The sequence below is a fragment of the Leptinotarsa decemlineata genome, unplaced genomic scaffold (assembly GCF_025532065.1).
Source record: "Leptinotarsa decemlineata unplaced genomic scaffold, Ldec_3_MD MMD2_P_RNA_scaffold_9, whole genome shotgun sequence".
Lineage (NCBI taxonomy): Eukaryota > Metazoa > Arthropoda > Insecta > Coleoptera > Chrysomelidae > Leptinotarsa > Leptinotarsa decemlineata.
Window position 1 is genome coordinate 11,442,918 of NW_027412536.1, and position 22,404 is coordinate 11,465,321.

The 22,404-nt window shown below is 33.9% G+C and overlaps 1 protein-coding gene across 1 annotated transcript in view; it reads right to left on the reverse strand.

Annotated features, from left to right (window-relative positions):
• The window catches only part of trbl (tribbles), a 64,338-nt gene that overhangs the window by 36,730 nt on the left and 5,204 nt on the right, over nt 1-22,404 (reverse strand). Inside the window, exon 3 of the mRNA XM_023167227.2 lies at nt 17,133-17,422. Within this exon, the coding sequence (XP_023022995.1) occupies nt 17,133-17,422 (290 nt within the window). The remainder of the gene's footprint in view (nt 1-17,132; nt 17,423-22,404) is intronic.

The window sequence follows — 22,404 nt, forward strand, 5'->3', positions numbered from 1 at the left end:
CCGGGGAATTTTGCAGTCGACCGTCTAGGTAGTAGGCGTAGATTCTAAGTAATCATCCCCAATATCTGACCGACTCGATAGGGGACCAATTGCTTTGTGAGCGTTTACAATAGAAAAATATTTGAACTTTTGTAGGTGTTCCCATTACGTCAAACACCTGGCCGAGATTCAGAAAAAATGCGATTCTCCTCGATAGCTACCAAATTTAGAAATATATTGTTTGTGTATAACAAATAGAGAGAAGTCTGACAAGATTATCGAAAGTGAGAGTGAGAAGGCACACTTATTCTGTCAGACCTCGTACTTCAGTATGATAAATAATTATTACTGAAACCAGATCAATTACGTGTTACGTAATAAAGAGATGGACAGTTTCTTATATAAGGTCATGTTTGCATTAAAAAAATATTATTACTCTACCACACACAATGAAACAACCTGATATTTCTTTTCAATTTCTGGAAGACAGGCACACTTTAACACTGTGAGTCGAGTATTATTTGACATAATCGAACAATTATTATTTGGCAAACCTACAGACTGCAGTTTTATGAGCTAAGTATTCAATGGAATGAGAATTTTCCACAATATTATATCAAAAAATCAATTATATTTTAATTTGGGTGGAGGCTATTACACAGTGAATTTCAAAAAGTCTGCCTCATATGGAAAACTTTTTTATAACCCATTTCTCAAAAAATGTTATTCCTGTTCACAATTTGTGCATTGCGGGAAATTTGGATTTGAGTTGTCAAAATTCTGAATTTGTGAACGGTGTACAGGGAAGATCAAAAAATTAAAATTTTGATCAAGAGTAAACTACCCTTATTTTCGACATTATTAAAAAAGGTTATCTAGAAAAGTTGTTTGAATCTGGAAACAATATCCAGATCTGAAAGACCTACGTAAAAAAACAAAAAACATATTTTTTTATGGTTCTAGCCTCATAAAGATTTCTAGTATCTCATATACACCTTAGGCGACTCCCTCATATTACTATAATAATATTTCAATGCGAAATTCAGTCCAATTCATTATTCGAACTAGTATATCGATGTTTGTTGAAAATGGTTGAAGTTTTTACTAGTTTTTTGGTGCAAAAATGATATTTCACTCTGTATGTATGTCCATAATAAATATAAGTATAATTTAATGACAAGACTAAATTAATTATTGCTAAACAATTAAATAATACAAATATTTAAGTAGTATTAGTACCCTTTATGAAGCTAGAACCATAAAAAATGTTTTTTTGTTTTGCTACGTAGGTGGCTGTGATTTCAAATCTGAATATTGCTTTCAAATTCAAACAACTTTTTTAATGAACTTTTTCAATAATGCCGAAAATAAGGGTGCTTTACTTCTGATCAAAATTTCAGTTTTTTTGGTTCTCCCCTGTACACCGTTCAGAAATTCAGAATTTTGACAACTCAAATCTAAGTTGCCCGGAATCCACCCATTTTTATCAAGAATAAAATTTTTTGACAAATGCATAATAAAAAAGTTTCGCATATGGTGCAAACTTTTTGAAACTCACTGTATAAGTTTCACTTGAATACATTTCAATTTTGAGTCAAGATTTTGAGTGAACAGCAACTTCGCTAGTATATGCCAAGTTGGCACACGAGATTCCCTTGAAAAAGCTTCTTCACTGCTGAGAAACCTTCTTTGAAATTGTGAAATGTTAACATATTCCTTTGATTTTACAGAATTCTAAATATTTTTTATTCTGTCACTATTACCTCTATTGAGCCATTTCTATTGAATATGACTCTGCGCGTCTATATCGGTATTTTATACTTAATGATCAAATAAATTTGCATCAGGGAATCGTCCAACCCCAATAATTTATTCAAAAAACCAATTTATGAAACTGTTGAAAATTTATCCCTTGACTAACATCCTTATTTTTAGCCACTATCTAGTCCCAAATATACTAAAGGTATTATGCTTTTCTTCAATTTGTCGCTTGGTCTCAAATCAGCCAGCCGGAGCTTTTGTCCGACGAAAAGTATCATTTCGTCTGGAATCAATTCACAATACCAATTTTGTATGCCCAAAAGTGAAATATAACATCGATGAAAAAATATATCAATATTCGATGCAAGTTGTAGCCGAAAGACAAAAAATACCTCGGGGAAGACAAAAAAAATAACTTTTTTTGTTTTCGGGATTAATTCTTACCCTTCTCATATCTCTTGACTAATAGTCCACATGTTTCCTGTTTCATAATGGACGGTGCCGAGAAAATCAGGACAAGAGCACAACAAATACCACCCATCCAACGTCCAACATCTGCCTCTGATTTCCTTTTTACCTGGCCGAATAAAAAAGAATGCCCTCGAGATACGTGCTTAGCATTATATAGAGACTCATTCTGAGGAAGGTAAAAAGAGATGGTCGCTTTGTTCTTTTTTCTGGCCAAGTGTTCATCAGCATCTGCCACGCGACCAGAGGTGGTAATTTGAGGCGTTTTTTTTTTCATTCCTTGAATCTAAAACGTACGGCAATGTTTAACTGCCAGAGATTATGTGAGTACTTCTTTCACATTACAGTTTAATGCATAGTTGAACGATTGTGATCAAATGCTTTTAAGAATGATGGATTTCATCTCGGATTTCATTAATTTTATTCAAATTCTGAATTTATAAAGTAATATAGATTGGTATGACTTTACTAAAATTAAGTTCATATAGCAATATTTCCGCAGTGTAACCTATTTCTAGTATGAAAATCTACAATACTAGTAATACTTTTCAATACTAGTTCCATCTTTGTACACTATTTATTTTAAATGTTCGAGAATGATGACACCACGGTGGGTCATCTATTGTCCTTTTCATTTATTTACTACTGAATTTCCCGTGCAACCATTGAGAAATGTCACTGGGCAGGACATCTATTATGTTGGTATGAATTGTATCACACCTGTAATGCCAATTTATTCAAATTCTCTCAATTTAAAACAAACATGGGTTTTCATTGACATTATCTACAATTTTGGGATGATAGATTTGTTGTAGAAACACATTATGACATTGCAGATTCTTCTATTTCATCCAAGATCCATATGGTTATGGCAAAATGATTTGATTGTTGCTATTTTCAAAATAATTTAAACGAAAACTGAAAAAATATAACGACGGAGCATTTCAAAATTTAAAAAAAACCATAAAAAATTTGTATAGGAGCCTATTACTTTGTATTTGAGAATAACTTTCAATTCTTGAGAAATCAGATTTTAATAAATGAAAGTACCTTACACCTGAACAAATTTAATATTTTTCACCTGCCTTGTCTGCATATAACATTGTTCTCGAACATGCGGTATTCATATTTCTATGAAAAAGGAAAACCAATTGCACAGCCAACCTGTATTTCCACAATTACAAAAAGAATATTTCATTTATCAATAGATATCATAATTAAAATTTATGTAACAGATAAATTTCAAATAAGAAGTTGGGGCTCAACTGTATGTGAATTGAAAAAAAAATGACAGTTGGCACGCGACAGGAAGCTTCTGCAAAAGGATTGGACTTCAAATAAAGGCAACATCCTGCCATTTGCAAGCGGAGAATATGGTTCCGTGATATTTGATATTCAATGTCGGAAGGTCATTTGTTCCGCCTAAACATAATCTAGTAGCCATTGAACGCGTTAAAAAGAATGCTCGCTCGGGTGTTTTTGATTTATGGGTTTCGTATTACGAGTCAGTTTAATTATCAAGTGCTGGTATCTTTGAATCGTTAACTAAAGCAGACTCAGACGAGAAATTTTTGCTCATATGCTTCTTTATTGATCAGTTGAACATTTTTTGACAGTATTTATAATGGACCACATGCAAATTTTTTTTTGGGCGAAAAATATCCCCTTATTTGTTTATTAAGTGCTATAAAAATTCATACAGCCGCAGTGAATGATTGACTCCGAATAGTAGATGAATTTATAAAATCTCATTTCTTCTAAAACCATCCAGCCTTAGATTGATGAACCTGCAGTATTTCATACAGAATTTTTTTTCTACTACTACCACTGCATTTTATATAATGGTAACAACGGTCAAGAAAACATGAAAGATGATAAATATTTAGTTTCAATATCCAACACCTGTTCTTGATAACATTTGTATTTTTTCCTTATAAATGTACCAGACGTAGAAAAATTGAGAAGGCATCTCTGTTCGATAGCTTGCCTGGATTTAATGACAAAAGGCAAAACAAGAAAAAATACTTGTGAGGAGTTGAAAGAATGAAGAGAAGTTGCGAGAGCAATAAGGTAGGAAGTTCCCAGGAAACAAATATGAACAGAAGAGAGATCATATTTTTAATCGTCTTCAGATCTAGGTACTTTAGATGAACCTCGAGATTAATCGAATGTCACTGAAAAAAAAAAAAAACTTGTAAAAAATTTGAAAAAGAATGTGGATTGAATTCCAATTCTTTGTGAGAATCTGAAAAGCCAAATGAAAATGTGAACTGGTTATGGACTCAAATCAAGACCATCACTTTTATTTCTGATTCAGTCTCGAATTTTATGATAGACGAGTAGTATTGTCCAGGAGTTACAATCCAAAAAAAACAACGATTATGAAGCTAGGATAACGCATAAAAGTGATATGAAGTAAGTATATTAGAATTGTCCAGAAAAAGATTTGTTAATATTAGTATCAAAATCTATATTCCCCTATAGCTTGGCAACACTGAGCTATATTCAATCATTTCGTACTGTCATGTTTCAGAATGCTGTTATAATGCTTTCATTGAATTGAAGTACAGTATGACTGATGTTGCTGTGAGCAGATTCATTAGAGAAATAAAGCAGACTTGTGACGTCAACCAATTGGAAACCATTTGGATGTGAAGTAAAATTTCATGGATTTAGAGTAACGATTTTAAAGTATATAAATTTGCGACTGGAAGACGAAAGTGAAGATATCATCGTAACGATAAAAACAGTTTTATTAGCATTAAAGAACAAAGAAAAAATGTTATCAATATATTTATTCTTATAACTAACTGTTTTATATTATACACAAATATCATTATGAAAATTAGAGAATTCAAAGTTAATTGATGTCCTTGACTCGCCAGGAAGTTTTATTTCAAATCGATGTTTTCGAATGAAGTTCTGACATAATGCCTAATTATTAATATCCGGCAAAAATATTCCAATTTGAAAACCCTGAAACTGTTATTTTTGAAGATTTTAGTCATAACGGAAGCAGCCCGCGCTATTGACGTCATTTACTTTTCTCAAATACATAGCGAGACGTACAACACGTATTTGAGCGAAAAAGGTCGATACGGAATGGCTAAAAATAGTGCATGTGGCGTCAATGTGCCAAACGGAACAGAATTAAGGATAAGATGAAAAGGATACAAAAACGATTTTTGATCGTAGTTGTGTCTTGCCAAGGGTAAATGATTGATTTCTCATTGAACTGATCGCTTATCAATAACGTATCCTTGGCACGTTAATATCTTTTATGGTAACATTAAAACTTCAATACAGGAATATAGATATCCAAGAACATATCAAAAACATTACAATTTTTGTTTGTGGATCTTCAAGTTGGTAAAATAAACAAATTAGAAAATTTGAATGTTGCATTAGGTATGTAGTATAGACATGGTTAATAAAAATTTGATATTATTATTAAAAATGTTTCTAAACTTATGAAAAATCGCCGAAAAACAAAATTCATTATAATGAAGCAAAAAAATTATTTCAAATCAATTGTAAGTATTTTAGAGATAATATTTTGTGCAATAATGTACCTCCATTTATATTATTATCATAAATAAATGAATGTTCAACTGTTTTTATAAGTTATAGATAAATCGACAAAATGAGTTACATTATAATTCACAAATAAGGTTTCTATTTTATCTCTGACTAATAACTCTATTATTCATTTGTTCATTAGGATATATGTTCGGTTTATATGCAAAATTTTGAAAATCATATATTCTCCAGAAATATTATATGATAGTTGTGTAGTTTATATTAAGTATTGCTTAGTTTCATGAAGGAGGAAAGTACTGTAAGTTCCTAGAACTCTGTATAGTTCATTTTGATAACGTCTTATTTCCTCTATAACTCGTACAAACTGTACTAAAATCACATTGACGTACAGTTTCTGTTGAACAAAAAACTAACTCAAACACCATATTATCCATTCACATGGACTTCGTATCCATAATTTGTAACATTTCAAAAATATATAGAATATATGTCTGAACATTATCCAAATAGACAAAGAGTCTCAAATAATTACCAGACAATGAAAATAAATAAAATATCAATTTTGTTTGCCACACCAAAACTTTCCAACCATGCATCATTCACGAATGAAGGAAATGTTTCCAAAACTGGTTCTGTTAATTATACATCACTTTTGAGCTTACCCACCATTTAATGGAAATGGTAACAAATTTCGTCATGTTTAGCAATAATTCATACTCACTCAAATTCAAACACAATGATTAATAAATATGTATCAGTGTTGCAACCACAATATTACGAAAACCTTGTCCGGGAAGCCCAAGGTTATTCGTTTTTGGAATCGTTTCAAGTTGTGATACCTTTTTGCAAGGGTATGCAGCGTATGTTAACTATTGATTAGTCAGTGTTATATATTTTTGTAAATTTTCATTTAAAATTCAGAGTTTGGCAACATTTCTTTTTAAGCATTTATAGCACTCAGTTATCGTTAAAGTGTAGAAGATTCTACTTTACTCTCTAAATGTTTTATTCAAAATCTATTACTGATGATTAGAATTAATAAGAGAGGATATTAATTACTATTGCGAAATTACGTTTATAATTGAGCCAAATTTTGTTTACCTAATAATATTACCGACTAAACATACACCGCTTATCAATGTTTGTATAAAGTAAACAGAAAAATACGAAATTATTGTGCACCGGACAGTCTGATCTCTGATTCATCTTAATTTCATAGCAAGCGTACATGTTTTGTAAAGATATGAAAATTGTTTACGAAATCTTCGATGAATTTCTAAATTCATAGGAATGAATGAAAATCGCATGCCTGGTGAGTCAAGATTTTTTTTAATTTTTAAATATCTCCACTTCCCGTGAAATTAATCATTGAGGTATATCACGAGTTACTTTTTTGGTTTTGTTCCAACCTTAACACCCTGTAAATTATTGAGTAAATAATAATACAGATCCCTTATCTCTGTTCTGTAATCTAATACTATGATAAAATAAAGCGATTGTCGGTAGAAAAATCTATGATTACAGCTGACTTTTATATTCGAGGAAAGATTTTATATGAGATGAAATTTGCTGGAATTTGCAAAACTTTTTTCAAATCTGGGAACAGTTTATGTAAACAGACGCAAGAGGAAACGATATGAATCACTCGAAGAATAAATTAAATTAATGTTTATTGGATTTCACAACTCAACCTTGTCATGCCGTGGAAAAACAAATTAGTATGTTTCATGGTTATTTTCGAGAAGTCACGTTGGAAATGATGGTATTATGTTTGTTCTCTGAATCCCGATAGCCTTAATCCGGATTTTCCTCATTAGCAAATTCAAATACGAGCTATGTCCCGGAAGTTTATTGCAGACGTTTTTAATAGCGCTACCTACACACATCGGAAAAGTCTAGGGATATTTTTAAAAATGGCAATAATTTTTTTTTAGATCGCTTTAGGGAAAAAAAAGTTGACGGGTGATTATTAAACGAATGTAACTTACAACAAAATTTATTAAATGGTTAAAAATACTGAGTGCACATATAAGCAAAACTAAAAAAAAATAAGGCTCTTCTTTGGCACCCCGAAAAAAAATCATAATACAAAAAAAATTGGAATCATTACAAAGTATGGCCTCCACGCTGGTTTATTACGGCCCTACATCTATCGTGCATCGACAAAATGAGATTGTCAATGTCTTGTTGAGGTACATTTGCCCATTCAGCGATTAAAAGCTCTCTCAATTGAAACGTTGTGTGAATGTTCCCCATATGCGGAGTAATTCTTCGTTAAAGCATGTCCCACACATGCTCGATGGGATTCAGGTCCGGTGATTGTGCTGGCCATGGCAATACATCAACTCCTTCGTTGGTGAGCCAGTCAGTCATTAGACGAGCGACATGTGGACGAGCATTATCGTGCATTAGGTGGGAGTTTTCACCAACAGCACCAGCAAACGGACGGACGATAGGTAGAAGAATGGTGTCGAGGTACTGTCGAGCTGTGAGGGAGCGATTTGGAAAAACGAGATGGGTTCTGCCGCCGATCATGATTCCGCCCATAGCATTACTGTACCACCTCTGTATGTGTGGACTTCCTGGACGTGTCTCAAACGTTCATTATTTCCAGGTCGTCTCCACAGTCTTACTCGACGAGAATCTGGATGAAATCCAAATCTGGATTCGTCTGTAAACAAAACTGTGGCCCAATCATTTGCATCCCAGTTTTGATGTTCTTGACACCACTCTAATCTTCTACCGCGATTGCCTCTCGACAAAGGTGGACATCTAAATGGCCTTCTGTTGTGGAGATCTGCTTCATGCAGTCGATTTCTGACAGTATCACGACCAATGGTTACCTGGTGCGTCTGCTGCAACACGTTAACCAACTCAGGTTCTGTGATTGTCGGTTGTCTTCTTGCGGTTGAGACCAAAAATCGGTCTTGAACTGCAGTTGTAGCGCATCCTCGCCCTGGATGTTGTTCGGCTGGACTGCCAGTTTCACGGAAACGCCGCCACAATCGACTGATAACACTTTGGGAGACCCCCAAACGAAGAGCTACATCATTTTGTCGCATGCCACCTTGAAGAAGCCCTACAGCTCTATTCATCTCAGCCAATGGTAAGTGATGGCGTTCCATGTTAAAGCACAATATTCCCAGTTTAATTGCTGAGCAAGAACTGCATAGAATGTACAAACTCGACACTTTCAGATTATTCATTTTAGCCGAAAACCTACAGTTTGTAAAAAACTTGATAAAAGATTAGTTACCGTTTTTGCAGGCTTTGTTCAACCCATAGAAATCTACAGGGTGGTCGAGTGTATCAATTTAATCGAAATTAAACGACCTCATGCATTTATTTTTATGATATTTAGTATGTTATAAAAATATCCCTAGACTTTTCCGACGTTTATCATACAATATATGGACCGTTATACAAGACGCAAGTAATAACGACTTTGTTTTCAAAAATTATGGGAAAACGTTCTGAGCATGAACAGTGAAGTTCTAGGTTGTAAGTGATATTCGTGTCCCCAATCAGGCGAATTGCTCTTTTCTGGATAGAATCCAGAATTCCAGCTACATGATGGTGCCAAGATATATTGGTGTCCATTTTAAACCCCAACAAATTATCGAAACAGAAAGTGGAATTGTCTGACCTGACAATATTATATCCGGTTCGGAGACATTTATCCTTTTGGAAAAAACCGATGCCCGGGTTTTTGCGGCATTGAATTGAACCTGGTTTTTTTCACCCCATTTCTAAATTACTTCTAGATCCTCATTAAGATATGCAATCTCCTGCTGCCGTTGAAGATGTGCATCCGCTGCCGATGTCTTGGAATCCAAATAAAATGACGAAACAAGTGTGCTGTCGTCAGCAAAGCAATATATTGGATTCTTAGGGTTTCCCAATAAGTCGTTGATATACAATAGAAAAAAGGTTGGAGACAAGATAGATCCCTGGGGAACACCAGCATTGATGTAAGTATCCGAGAGATATCTGTCGAGGGCTACTTGCAGGGTACGTTCTTTCAGGAAGCTGGAGAGCCATACACAAAAATGATCCGACAAACCATAGCTTCGAAGTTTGTCCAGTAAACCCCCATTCAACATCCTTCATTCAAACTTGAACAAATCATGACCGTCACTATCACTTTGGATGTACTGTTGTTGAAAGATCACCACGTTTTTACCGATATGAAGTGAGTAGTCAAAGCAAGATTACTGAATTTTTATTTCAAGTTACTACATGTAAAACACACCTGAAGTACTTTCTCGAGCAAGAAAACAATCGATCATAATCTATTTGCCAGGAACAGTTTAAATACAATCAATGCATGAATAATAACGCTAAATATATCGCGATTGATCCCTTTTGTGACCCCACGTTTTATATTCCTCAATTTTCCGTTTACAAATGAACTTTTCGCTAAATAGAGTAAATCGTCCAGTACCTTTCAATGAAACGAATAATCAAATTACTGGGTATTTTGCAACAAAGATGTTCCAAATAAAACGACTCAACTTCAACAGCCAAATGTGTTTGCTAATCTCGCATTCGGTATGAAATGAAGCAATTGCTACTTTATTTATAAACAACATGAGGCGTAGACATATAAAATATGTAGAAGGGTAGCAAAAACTATGGGTACTATACATCTGAAATCGTCGTTTCCATTTAGAGGTCAAGTGATTAATATACTCGTATATTTAATGAGTTCAATTTTAATTTTAAGCACGTATTATATAATTTTTACGGAAGAGACAAGTTACCTTGAATATTTGGTGTTCTTCAGAATTGATAGATAAATAAAGTGAGTTCGTTATCACCCAACGAGCCATTGAGCATTATCGATGAAATGAGGATAACACCCCATTTGAAGAATTCATATACCTCATACTCAAATACTGAAGTTGTAAATTTATTAATTTCGCGAGATAATTAGATCGGACACGATTAAAATATCTAGAAAATGACATTTCCAGGAAATTAATTTGAATCTGTACAAAAATACATATAACTGAAGAAAGGTTGGTTGGCTCTATTAACCAATTTTTTCTTAAAAAAAAAGTTTTCTTGGCGACGTTTCGAATTCAATAAAATTCTTCTTCAGGGCTCTGTAACAATCAATTTTCATAAACATACCTCCCACAGAAATTGTTTCAAGAAAAGAAAAGAAAAATACCACAAGAATTACAATCTAATATGGTGTACAAATTGAGCTGTGCATTTTACTTATCTATTTGAAATATGCAGTAATAAAGCCATCGACTTCTCTTCTAGTGTTAACACTATCGCATTTGAGAATATGTATCATTTCGCTTAAAGTCTTTTGGATAAATATGTACTTATGATGCACTGTTTGGAACCTTTGGTGTAGTAATGAATATTACTGGAGTTTTTTCCCAACACCAAATCGTTATTTTTAACACCTCGACACGTGTTTCGATCACCAAGTGATCATCTTCAATGAGGAAGATTAAAACTGAGTTCAAAGAGGAAGATTAACACTCAGTTTCAATCTTCCTCTTTGAAGATGATCACTTGGTGACCGAAACACGTGTCGAGGTGTTAAAAATAAAAAACAAACTCCAGTAATATGGATAAATATGGTTGAACAGAATGTGTCCATATTCTGTTTCATATTCAACGAGGGCTGTTAAGTTTTTTATATTTAGTTTCTTAGAGTCTCCCAAGTGTTCTGAAACTCGTGTTTAAGATACCGTCCGGTTTGACCAACATATCATTTGTGACAGCTTCTACAGTTCAATTTGTACACTATATTGGATTGTAATTCTTGTGGTGTTTTTGGTTTTTTTTAAACAAGTTTTGTGGGAGGTATGTTTATGAAAATTCATCGAAAAATAATTTATTTGAATTCGAAACGTCGGCAAAAAAACAATTTTTTTTTCAAGAAAATATTGATCCTGTTACCCAACTAACCTTTCTTCAGAAAAATTATTGGATCACAAAACTAGTTAACTTAGTTTCATTTTTGATGGAGCCTAAATTATTCAATTGAGAGAAGTCATGATCTCTTTGAGGCATAAAACCGGTGTTAACCTAAAGTATATACTAATACTTTCTCATTATACTAGTTTTGGAAACATTTTATATCACTCACTAGGACAACCGTTATCCACGCCTATGATTGTCGATTCAAAGCAGTTTCAAAATCCAAGTATCTCATTTCACAAATGTCATTTAAGCGTGGGTATGGCAAAATTACATTTGCAACATTTTCCTTTTACAAGTTACGTTATCGAAACAAGGTCAACGGAACCCATAAAAAGGGCAAAGGAATGGTTATTTTCATTCTTCGGATTCTCGATTAAGCCTTTCCGTCACATGCATCGATGAGCGCACGTGTATATAAAATGAACAATAAGTAATTTGCCTTAAATATGATTGAATGAACAATTTCGTTGTAACCATCATTTTTAATTTATGATTGCTCAATGCTCAGCAAGTCTCAAAGTAATTTTATTCAATTAGGGCGGGCATTAGCTACAATTTTATTGGTGAGCATCTACATAGAACTGACACAAAATAGAAATTTAATAAAATCAGATTGAAACAAGACCGAGTCGAGATATCCGAAACTTCCTCACTGAGAGTGGAGAAATGTACATATTTCAGTAAAAAATTAAAAAATTGAACATAACAGTTCAAACAAGTTTTGTTAGTCATCGATTAGGTTTGATGGGTTTCATCCTGAAACATATACCTACCCAATATCGTGTATATATGTATATTTACAGGGAGAAACTACATTAAAGAATGTCAGTCCTCTTTAGCCTTAAGTTATCAGTATTCGAAGGAATGAGATTATGATATCTCTCCATTAACAAAAACGTCCTCGGTTGAAGCGTCTACTGAGTGTGATTTCTGTACAGTGCATACGTATCTCATCAGTATACTTTGGATTAATTTTGACATTGTATCGACTCTTTGTTAACGAGTCTACCAGTTCTACAATGGGGATAATTTCCATCACTTCACAGTTGGATAATTTGTAGGGATCAGCTCATTTTTGTGATACTGAATCCATGTTTTTCAATGCATTAGTGACCACTCCTCTATTTTGATCGTAATGTTTATCTTATCCAGCCCATTCGTTCACACACTTGCAAGTAGACAAAAAATCGGAACGAGCGGAAACTCTGTTACCTTTGAAGTAAAATAATCCTATTTGAACACGACAAATTCAGGTAGAAACTCGTAATCAGAACGCAATTCTGCAAAAAAGAACGCCATTCTGGGACATAGCACTTTATCTATTAAGAATACAAAAGATGCGTTAACATCCTGTTTCTCACAGCTGGCTACTAAGTTTCCGGCAGGTTCAGACACATATAGAAAACAACAGAGTAACGCTATCAAGTTTACCGATTCATTATTGTATTATGACCTAGCAGCGGATACGGAAGTCGGAGGTTGGGGGCGTCGATACATACAATTGCGGCACTTTTCTGGAACTCATGGTTTTTTGGATTTATTTCACGTTGAAACGTAGTGCTGTTTGGGCAAAAGGGGTTAAGGCACACTTTTCCCATAAGTAGTTTGCGTTGATACTTTTTATCTGTATCTTATACAGAGTGGAAGTGAAATTAACTTACTTTATATCCTATGAAATACAAATCCAAATCGATTTTTCTGACTCAACATTTTGCACATAATTTTCCTGAACAACAGAAGCCAACCGCACATTTGTGGTTCCAGTTAGAGGACCTAGGATTTTTTGGAGTGTTGTGTCCACGAATTGTTTCATTTTTTATTTGTATCATGCACACTCAATAAAATCTCTATTTGTATATAAAAAACTAATAATAATCTCTGTTTCTTTCCACAAATTCGAATTTCGAAATCGTCATCATGACCGCCCGTTGAAATTGAGTACATTTCAAGAATGTAACGCCGAGATTGCAGCACTCACACACAGCTTAACGGTTTGAGAAACGATTTCCCAACTCAAAAACAGAGATCGAACGAACGAGGCATTGAGAAACAAGCAATTACTCATGTTCGTTAATGATGAAATCGTTCGGATCCTTGACGAAAATAACGTGAGCGATCGTTAGGATTGGCTCGTCGCCATATTTTAATACTGTCAAAATTTCATCCGAGGTCAAGTTTAAAGGTCGATCGCGGCATTTAGTTAATTGGAAGGAGACTCGATGGTGCTCTATTTCGCAATTGCTGGTTTTAATTAGTGTCTTCCTTATCGCGTTATGCCGAGAGAATCCCGTTACTTGAGGTGAAAATGTACGGCAAATAGATATCTAGCAGTAAATTCTAAAATGCTCCTAAATGAGATCATTCGTGTTACAAAAATGTACCGAACATTATGAAACAACAAAGGAAATAACAGAAATGAAGAAAGACATACAATCATTGAATTGTCACCAATCATTATCTTGTGGCTACATGCTCATTCGAAGTCCCGAACAAGACCGCAACCATATGACTGGTAACAACGCAATTCCTGAAAATCATCTCCAAGGTGTGTCAACCGGCAATCCAATATCGACAACAAAAGCAAATTTCACCACAAATTACAATCGAGTATTTCCAAATCCTCGATACAACCGTCTTGTGTTGCACAGTTTCAACAAATCCGATCGGCAAAGTTGAATAATGTTCAACCGATTCTTAAATCATTCTTTTCTTCTTTTGTACGATTTATTTTCAAAACAGGACAGGAAGTGTTTAGTAATTTGAAAGATTAAAATCTAGTCGGCAGCCTGTCCTCCACGTGTGGTAACGAAGTTGAGTAACAAAGTTCGAAATAGGATTGCTTCACGCACTGTTCGGAATATCTTTGAATCAATTAATGAGAAAATTAGTCAGGTTCATATAGGCAAATATTTCAATATTGTTATTTCGAAAGCACATTTTTTTTTTGTAATCTACGGGCACAAAATTTTTCCAATTGAGTTGTTCATCATTCTTCTCTCTATTAATCTCTTCATCATTTACTACTGCTACGTTTTTACACACTATATCCACTATATAGGTCTTATATATTTTAGTTTAATTTGTATTTTGTTTAATAACTGATATATTTGTATAATCTTCATGTATATTAAGACAATTTAGCAGTTATTTGCATAGCTGCGAAAATTGAACTTCGCCTTTTACTATAACTTTTTATATGTAGTTAGAACTTGATATTGTTATTGGTTTGTGTAGTTGTAGTAATAAAGACGTTTATTATTATTATTATTTTCAACCGTAGTTTGCGCTGGTCAGGCCTTATCCCCCGAAGCTCCGATACATTCGGGAGGGCGCGCCAGCATTATTAACCAATGATCACTCCCCACACCGTGGGGTAAGTGATCATTGGGTCCGAGAATCATGTGCCCTGAGCAAGTGCAGTGAGCCAATAATGACAACCTTCTGAATCCGAGTGGCTAAGATTTCTGCCTTAGTGAAGCAAGCCGGTATGATTCGAAAGTAGAAAGGGCATCATTCCACCAAGGACTCCAATAATCAGAACAACCATCTTGACAGAATGACATGGATAGAGTCTGCGGAGTTCGAAGACAAAATCTCGATTTTTGATCCATTTTTCCTCCCCTTTTCTGACGATATTTGTCTCGCCAGGAGCTGAAAACTCCACGACAAATATCGTTTTGCTGTGGTGGTCGAGAAGGACTACATCAGGCTTATTAGCTTGTATGAGCCTGAGGGTGGGGAACGAATAGTTCCAATAAATTCGGTACTTCTCGTTCTCCACAACGGATTCAATATCCTTCGGAGCGTAGGCAACACCGTTGTCTCGTCAATAACGTACGAGTATCGTAGATGGTAATATAGCACTCTTAGGGCCGCGTTATACCGATGAATTTAGGCCGAGACCGCATATGCTGGACATGCTGAAAGCAAGTGCATTAGGATCTCGGGCGCCTCGCGGCAGGCCCTGCACCTTGTGTCAGGAACCTCGATACCCATCACGCGACTGCGGTAGACTAAGATGTTGAAGACACCATCCTGGCATGCCATGATGAACCCCTCAGTTTCCGACTTCAGCCCACTCGGCCTAAGAAAAGCGAACGTCAGGCGCTTTGATAAGCCAAGGTCTACAATGTTATTAAAGAAGACCCCATGCATTGGCTTATCCGCGTGTTTCCGCAGAAGTAAGGTGATCTCTGCGGCTTTTATTTGAGCTTTTGCTGAACGGGTTCCAACTCGGTGACAGAGTTGTGGTCACCTCGTTCAGTGTCGAAAACTATACCCTAAAGAGAAATGCTCCAATTTCTGCTCTCTCATGGTCACAGACCATGCAGACAAGGGGATCCGAACTCCTGACGACTTTACAGGCTGTATTTAGTCCCATTCTGTCATGTGGACACTCCAAACTCAAAAGTCCACGGCCTCCCTGTTGTCGGGGGAAGTACAACCGTGGAACGGACACATTATGTTTTTGAAAAAATAATTGGTTGGATACAAAATATGTGCCATAATTTTTCAAAAAGATTCTGATAAGGTGGTGTCTATTTTTTAATCAATGACAAAAAGAATAGAATGAAAACAGGGTAAATTATTCAGGTATTTTACTTATCAAATTGAAATATGCAGCATTAAGGCCGCCATCGACATCTCTTCTAGTGTTAACGCTATCGCATTTGAGGATATATATCATTTCGCTCAAAAATCTTTTGGATAAATATGGTTGAATATCTAGAATAGTTGGATGATCAAAATAAAAAATGTGTCCATATTCTTTTTCATTTTCAAGGAGGGCTGTGGGGTTTTTATAATTAGTTTCTTAGAGTATATCATATGTTCTGAAACTCGTGTTTGAAAATACCGTCCGGTTTGACCAACATAGTATTTGTGACAGATTCCACAGTTCAATTTGTACACTACATTGGATTGTAATTCTTGTGAAGTTTTTGTTTTTTTGTTTCGAGAAAAATGCTTTCCAACTGAAAATACAGTGGGAGGTAAAATTCATTCTTACAGAGCTCTGAAGGAGAATTCATCCAAATTCGAAACACCTCTTACATTTTTTTTGTAATAACTGTTTTTGAATGAATAATAACTACAGTACTTCTGTAGATGCTGGAAATTCTTAATTCATTTATATTGTTTACAAGCATTTGTTGACTGAATGAACGTTGAAGATGCAAGCAAACTCGGCAAAGTTAAAAAATGTGTGGAAAATAGCCAATGATAATGATCTTCGATTAGAAATTTTTCTCAAACGATTTTTCAAATTGAAGTAGGGTTGATTCTGCTGCGTTACGAAGCTGCCAGAACTGCGAATAACCATGATGGTGTTTACGTGGCACGGGGAGTTATTAATATAACTTACCCAAAACATAAGGCTATAGCGACCATTGCAGTCAATGCCGCTGACACCGAAAAAAAAAAAATCTCAAACTTACCTCTCGTGATCGGAGAAAACAAATTTCCTTAATTTCAGGTCCCGGAGAACGATGCCATTTTCGTGGCACACCTGGACCGTTTCGGCGATTTGTTTGAACAGCTTTTTCGCCTCGGATTCGCGCAGTCTTTTTCTTGTTCTAACGTAGGAATGCAAATCACCGTGAGGCTTAGGAAAAACCAGGTACATGTGAGAATTTTTCGATATAACTTCGTGGATGGAAGATACGCGCGGATGAAAATCCAATTTGTAATGAGCAGACACCAGAGAATGGCTGTCACGTGGGACGACCTGTAACAAAGGAAACAGGTAGGTATAGTGGAATTTTTTCTCTCATAATTTGACATATTTTATATGGCCTTCGACATTTAATACGAATGTAGAAAAAGTACGAGTTATCCATTATCCAATGCTGAATTTCATATACAAGTAGATTAATATTGAAAAAAAAAACATTGAACATTTGCCAGGTTAGTAATAGAAAAGATAAGTTTTGCAATGATTAAAAAATTCAATTAAATGAAAAAAGCACATTTTGTTTTGATGAACAACACTTGTCTTTCGTCATCTACTGGGAACATCTCCAATATTCACATATAGTTTCACCGAATCAATAGTTGATTATGAGACATTTTTGCATACATAGGAATTTTAAATACTTTTTGAAAATAGCTATACGTTGCCACCGTAAACATCGTTTCTGTTACGAAAAGTCAATTCAACCTTTTTCCATAATAAACAGTTATCATTGGTACTACATACATTTGCATAGCATGTCTGACTAATAATTTATGTACAAAAAAAAAATGCTTTGAAGTACAGTTCATACCTGTTGAAACAAGAGAGGTATTTATTCTTTCGAAATCCTATATAGGTTTGGCTTCAGATGTTGCCATATAAGGTTTATTAATATCTAACGTAATAATGCTGGTGCAAATGTATTATTAGATCATACTCACGTTAAAAATATGATATTCATTAGTTCGAATCAGAATGTAGGCGGAAAGAAATGTAAAGACTCATTGAAACAGCTACAATTTTCCCTAGTTATAGCTGGTACGTTTTGAATATAATTCAATGAGAAAATATGTGGTCTGTATCACCATTCTTCAATATTAATATGGAATAATAAAACAATATTGAAGAAATTGTTTATAGCTACAATGTGAAGAGAGAACATATGATAAAATTTAAATAATATCAGATCGATAGATAACGTTTTTTTATCACAACCATTCCTTTCACTGAAAAATAATTGGTGTAGTTTCAATGACACGCAACATTTTCCAGAGACAACCACTTTTTTGTCATTGAATAGAAGTCACAGTTTGAAATTCGATAATCTCTACTGAAGTTGATACGCATTCATCATTGGGGAGACTTTCAGTGCATTTTTCTTGATTCGGCTGGAAAATCGATTAATCGAAAATCGTCAATTTTTTGTGACTTGGAAGGTGTTTATTAAATTGAATCTTAATCATCACGGGTTTTTGTCATTCATGTTGAAGTAATTTTTGAAGACGTTGAGGAACCAAAAGTCTTGTCTATACGAATGATTGAGTTTATACCTGACCCGAACAGGTTCAATCCAGTTCAGTAACTACATGGGCATAGATATTATCTATTTTTTATAGTAAATTAAATTGGATCAACGGTGTCAGGAAAACGTAGTAAATATCTTCAAAAATTCTTCCAAATATATGAGCAAGTCACAGCTCGCGAAATATTCAGTTGTGACATCTATGAATTGATATGAAACCTTGAAAGAATATCGCTGTTCTACATTTATCACAATTCTAGATACAAAGGGGAAAAAGAGTTTGCATCATTATTTGACTTTTCATAAGTAGCTCTCTTTTTATACCTAACCACAAACAATTATTAAATTATTTAATCCAATGAAATATTCATCCGCTAAAAAAGATTTCGACTCACGGGACTGTCAATATCAAGTTCCTTTTGGGGATTTCACCTTGTAATAACTTGATAGTAATTACATCACGAAAACATTGAGTGAGTAAAAATTAAACATCAATTTGTCATGTTTAATTCCATGTCGAGGATAAAAGATAAATATAAATCTTTAATGTATTCTCGACGCGTAAAGGTTTGATCAATTGACACATAAAAGTCACTCATTCACAGCAAATTTTGCTAATAATTACATTTTCAAAGGACAGTGATGGAAGTATGAAAGAAGTAGCAAATTCACATTTATAAGGGCAAAAAACAATATTTCAATCAAAAAGATCAGATTCTCAGCAAGACAATGTTATTTTTCTTACAAAGATTCCTTATATGTAGAATCGAATACATATTATGCCCTGTGAATTCGTGAAATAGGTAAATGATTATATTCGAGGAGACATGTAAATTATAATATGATCGTGTGCTGGTAATAGTAAGGCTATCACGAACTTTCTGATATTTCTTTCACTCGTTTACTAGAAAAGTAAACAAGGCCAATATTGCATACACACCAATTATTTTGTATTAAGATGACGAAATACAATAGTTCAACGGATTAGTTATTAAAATTACAATAATTTTATCCTCCCATTTACCTTTTCATAATTTCACCTTTCGATGATGTAGTGAATAGTTAACTACATTACTTTCATATTCAACGAAAGTCATTTTTTGTGGAGGAAAAAAATCAGTTTTTTTATTGACCTTCTTTGGGTAATCGTTACCTTCCACAATCTGAAAAAATATAAAAATTATAATGGAGAACTTCATACAAGTGTAGAAGGGCAAACTTTTTAGTTTACCCCGATAAGTTACTGCGTAAAAATCAAAGTATTTTTCACAAAGAAAAATCTTCTATTTATCAGTAACTTGTCGTATTTAACAATTTTGCCTATAAAAAAAAATTATTAAGAAATAATACTTATCTTTTACGTTTCGGAGGCCAAAATCTGCCTCCGTCTTCAGAAATGGATAAAAAATTCGAATATATTCGCAGTTATTCCTTTTTTGATAGCTTATTTCTTTACTTCTTCGACAGATGTCAAAGAAGTTCTCCATTATAATTTTTATATTTTTTCTCAGATTGTGGAAGGTAACAATTACCCAAAAAAGGTCGATAAAAAAACTGATTACTTTCATATTCCAAAATGAAATATTGCGTAATAGTAGGTATATCCAAATAGAGTACAAAAATAGACAAATTTAACTGAATTCAAAATCCATTCAATACATTAAAAAACATCGAATCGAATATCATGATTATCCTTGAGTTGATCCTAACCGTCATGACGTCAAAATTAATATAATCCACACCATAATGCGAAATGCGATCTAGTGTCCTTCTTTATTATATTTGCGATTGGTCCAACCGAATGCCAAATTCAAGGTCCCCTCAATATTTCACGACCACAAAAGGTGAATGTCAATATTTAACCAATAAGACGACGGAGCCAGTGTTTGTGGAATATATATTTGATTATTTAGAATGTAATTTAACACTACAGAATATTGCATCATAGTGCACGTTAATCGACAAGTATATACGAAGATAATATATGCGAATAAAAATGTTTCGCAATGCACTGAAATGTTATGTGAAATATATTTTAAAAAAAGTAAGACTTCGATGACGTACACTTCCAATATGTATCATTTTGAGAAGCAAAATCCACCGTCGTTTTATTAACACATCAATAATTTGACTTGAAAAAAATATTTGCGAAGTTAATTCAGAACTACTAAGTACTTCTTTACAGGTTGCTGGAAACTTTTCGAATATTAATTTTCATGCAGAATACGTCCAGTCTTATGAAAAAAGTATTCCTCTGAAAGAAGTACTAATTCTTAAAACTTATCTGGACCAGTTGTTGTCTAAAACGAAAGGTAGAGTTAAAACATTTTTGAGGAAGTTTTTCTAGGAAACATTCTGAAATAGATTGAACATTGTCTAGCCTAACGAGTACAATTTGTAAAATATAGTAACTCAATATCTTCTCAATCACAGTTTCATCGGGTGTACCACAGGGTTCTCATTCAGGGCCATTGCTTGTCAACCTATTTGTAAATGACTTGAAAGATGTTATTCTTTATAGTGAATGTCTTTTATTTGCTGATGACCTGAATATGTTTAAAGTTATTCATGACTCAACTGATACTGAATTATTACAGTAAGATTTATCTAACTTTGTTCGCTGGTGTGATATAAATCTACTGCAATTAAATACAGACAAATGTCAAAAATTTACTTTTTTCTGAAACAAAAATCCTATTACCCGGCCATATAAAATCAATCAATTAGAACTGAAAACAACAAACACAATCAGATATTTAGGAATCACTCTCGACCCAAAAATGCCATATTGCAAATATAACTTCTAAAGCACTAAAAATGTTAAGTTTCATTCTCAGATCTGCAAATGAATTATCTTTCAATTCAATAAAATCATATATTGTTCAATTGTTAGATCAATAATCGAATATAATTCCACAATTTGGTGCCCTTCATATCATGTGGATATTGATATGCTTCAAAGTGTTCAAAGTACGTTTTTAAAGTACTCTACATATAAATTAACTGGGACTTCATATTGGTGAATATGACTATAAAATTATATTGGACATTCTTAACTTGAATACTCTGGCTCATAGAAGATTAGAATCAGATCTTACACTAATTCATAAAATAATCAATGGTAGCATCAATTCCCCGGAACTTGTCGAACTCATAACTTTAAATGTGAATCTAGGCAACTTGAAGTAAAAAGTAGCTACTATACCTACTGACATTAGTGAAACCAAAATTGTGAGTCTGGAAGTGGGTGCGTTTATTTTTTTCGTGTTCAACAATACTTGCATAAAATTCATAATAGGTTAATAGTTAGAAAGTTTACTATCAAACTATGTTTAATGTAACACAACTCAATCTGTAACATAACAACCGCAAATCTCAATTTTACATTGAGTAACATCGATATATTAGGTATTACCGAGGGTACTAGGGCCCTACTGAAGTTATGATGACATAGTTATGGAAAACGTACCACACGAGGGGTGCTTCACTTTAAAAATCTAGTGTAAGTAGGTGTATCTCGACTAGACAAATCCTTGCTAAATTCCAGAAATCCTAGCGTTATTCTTAAATTTTTGAATAAATTCCAATTGATATCCAATTGAAATTCCTTCATTTGAAAATATGGTTCCATGGAAATGAAACACCCCTTGTAAATCATGAAGAATTTTTAAAGCACTTTGACTGATTTTCTGAATACGCCCTGTATGGATATTTTACACGAGTAAGAACATTG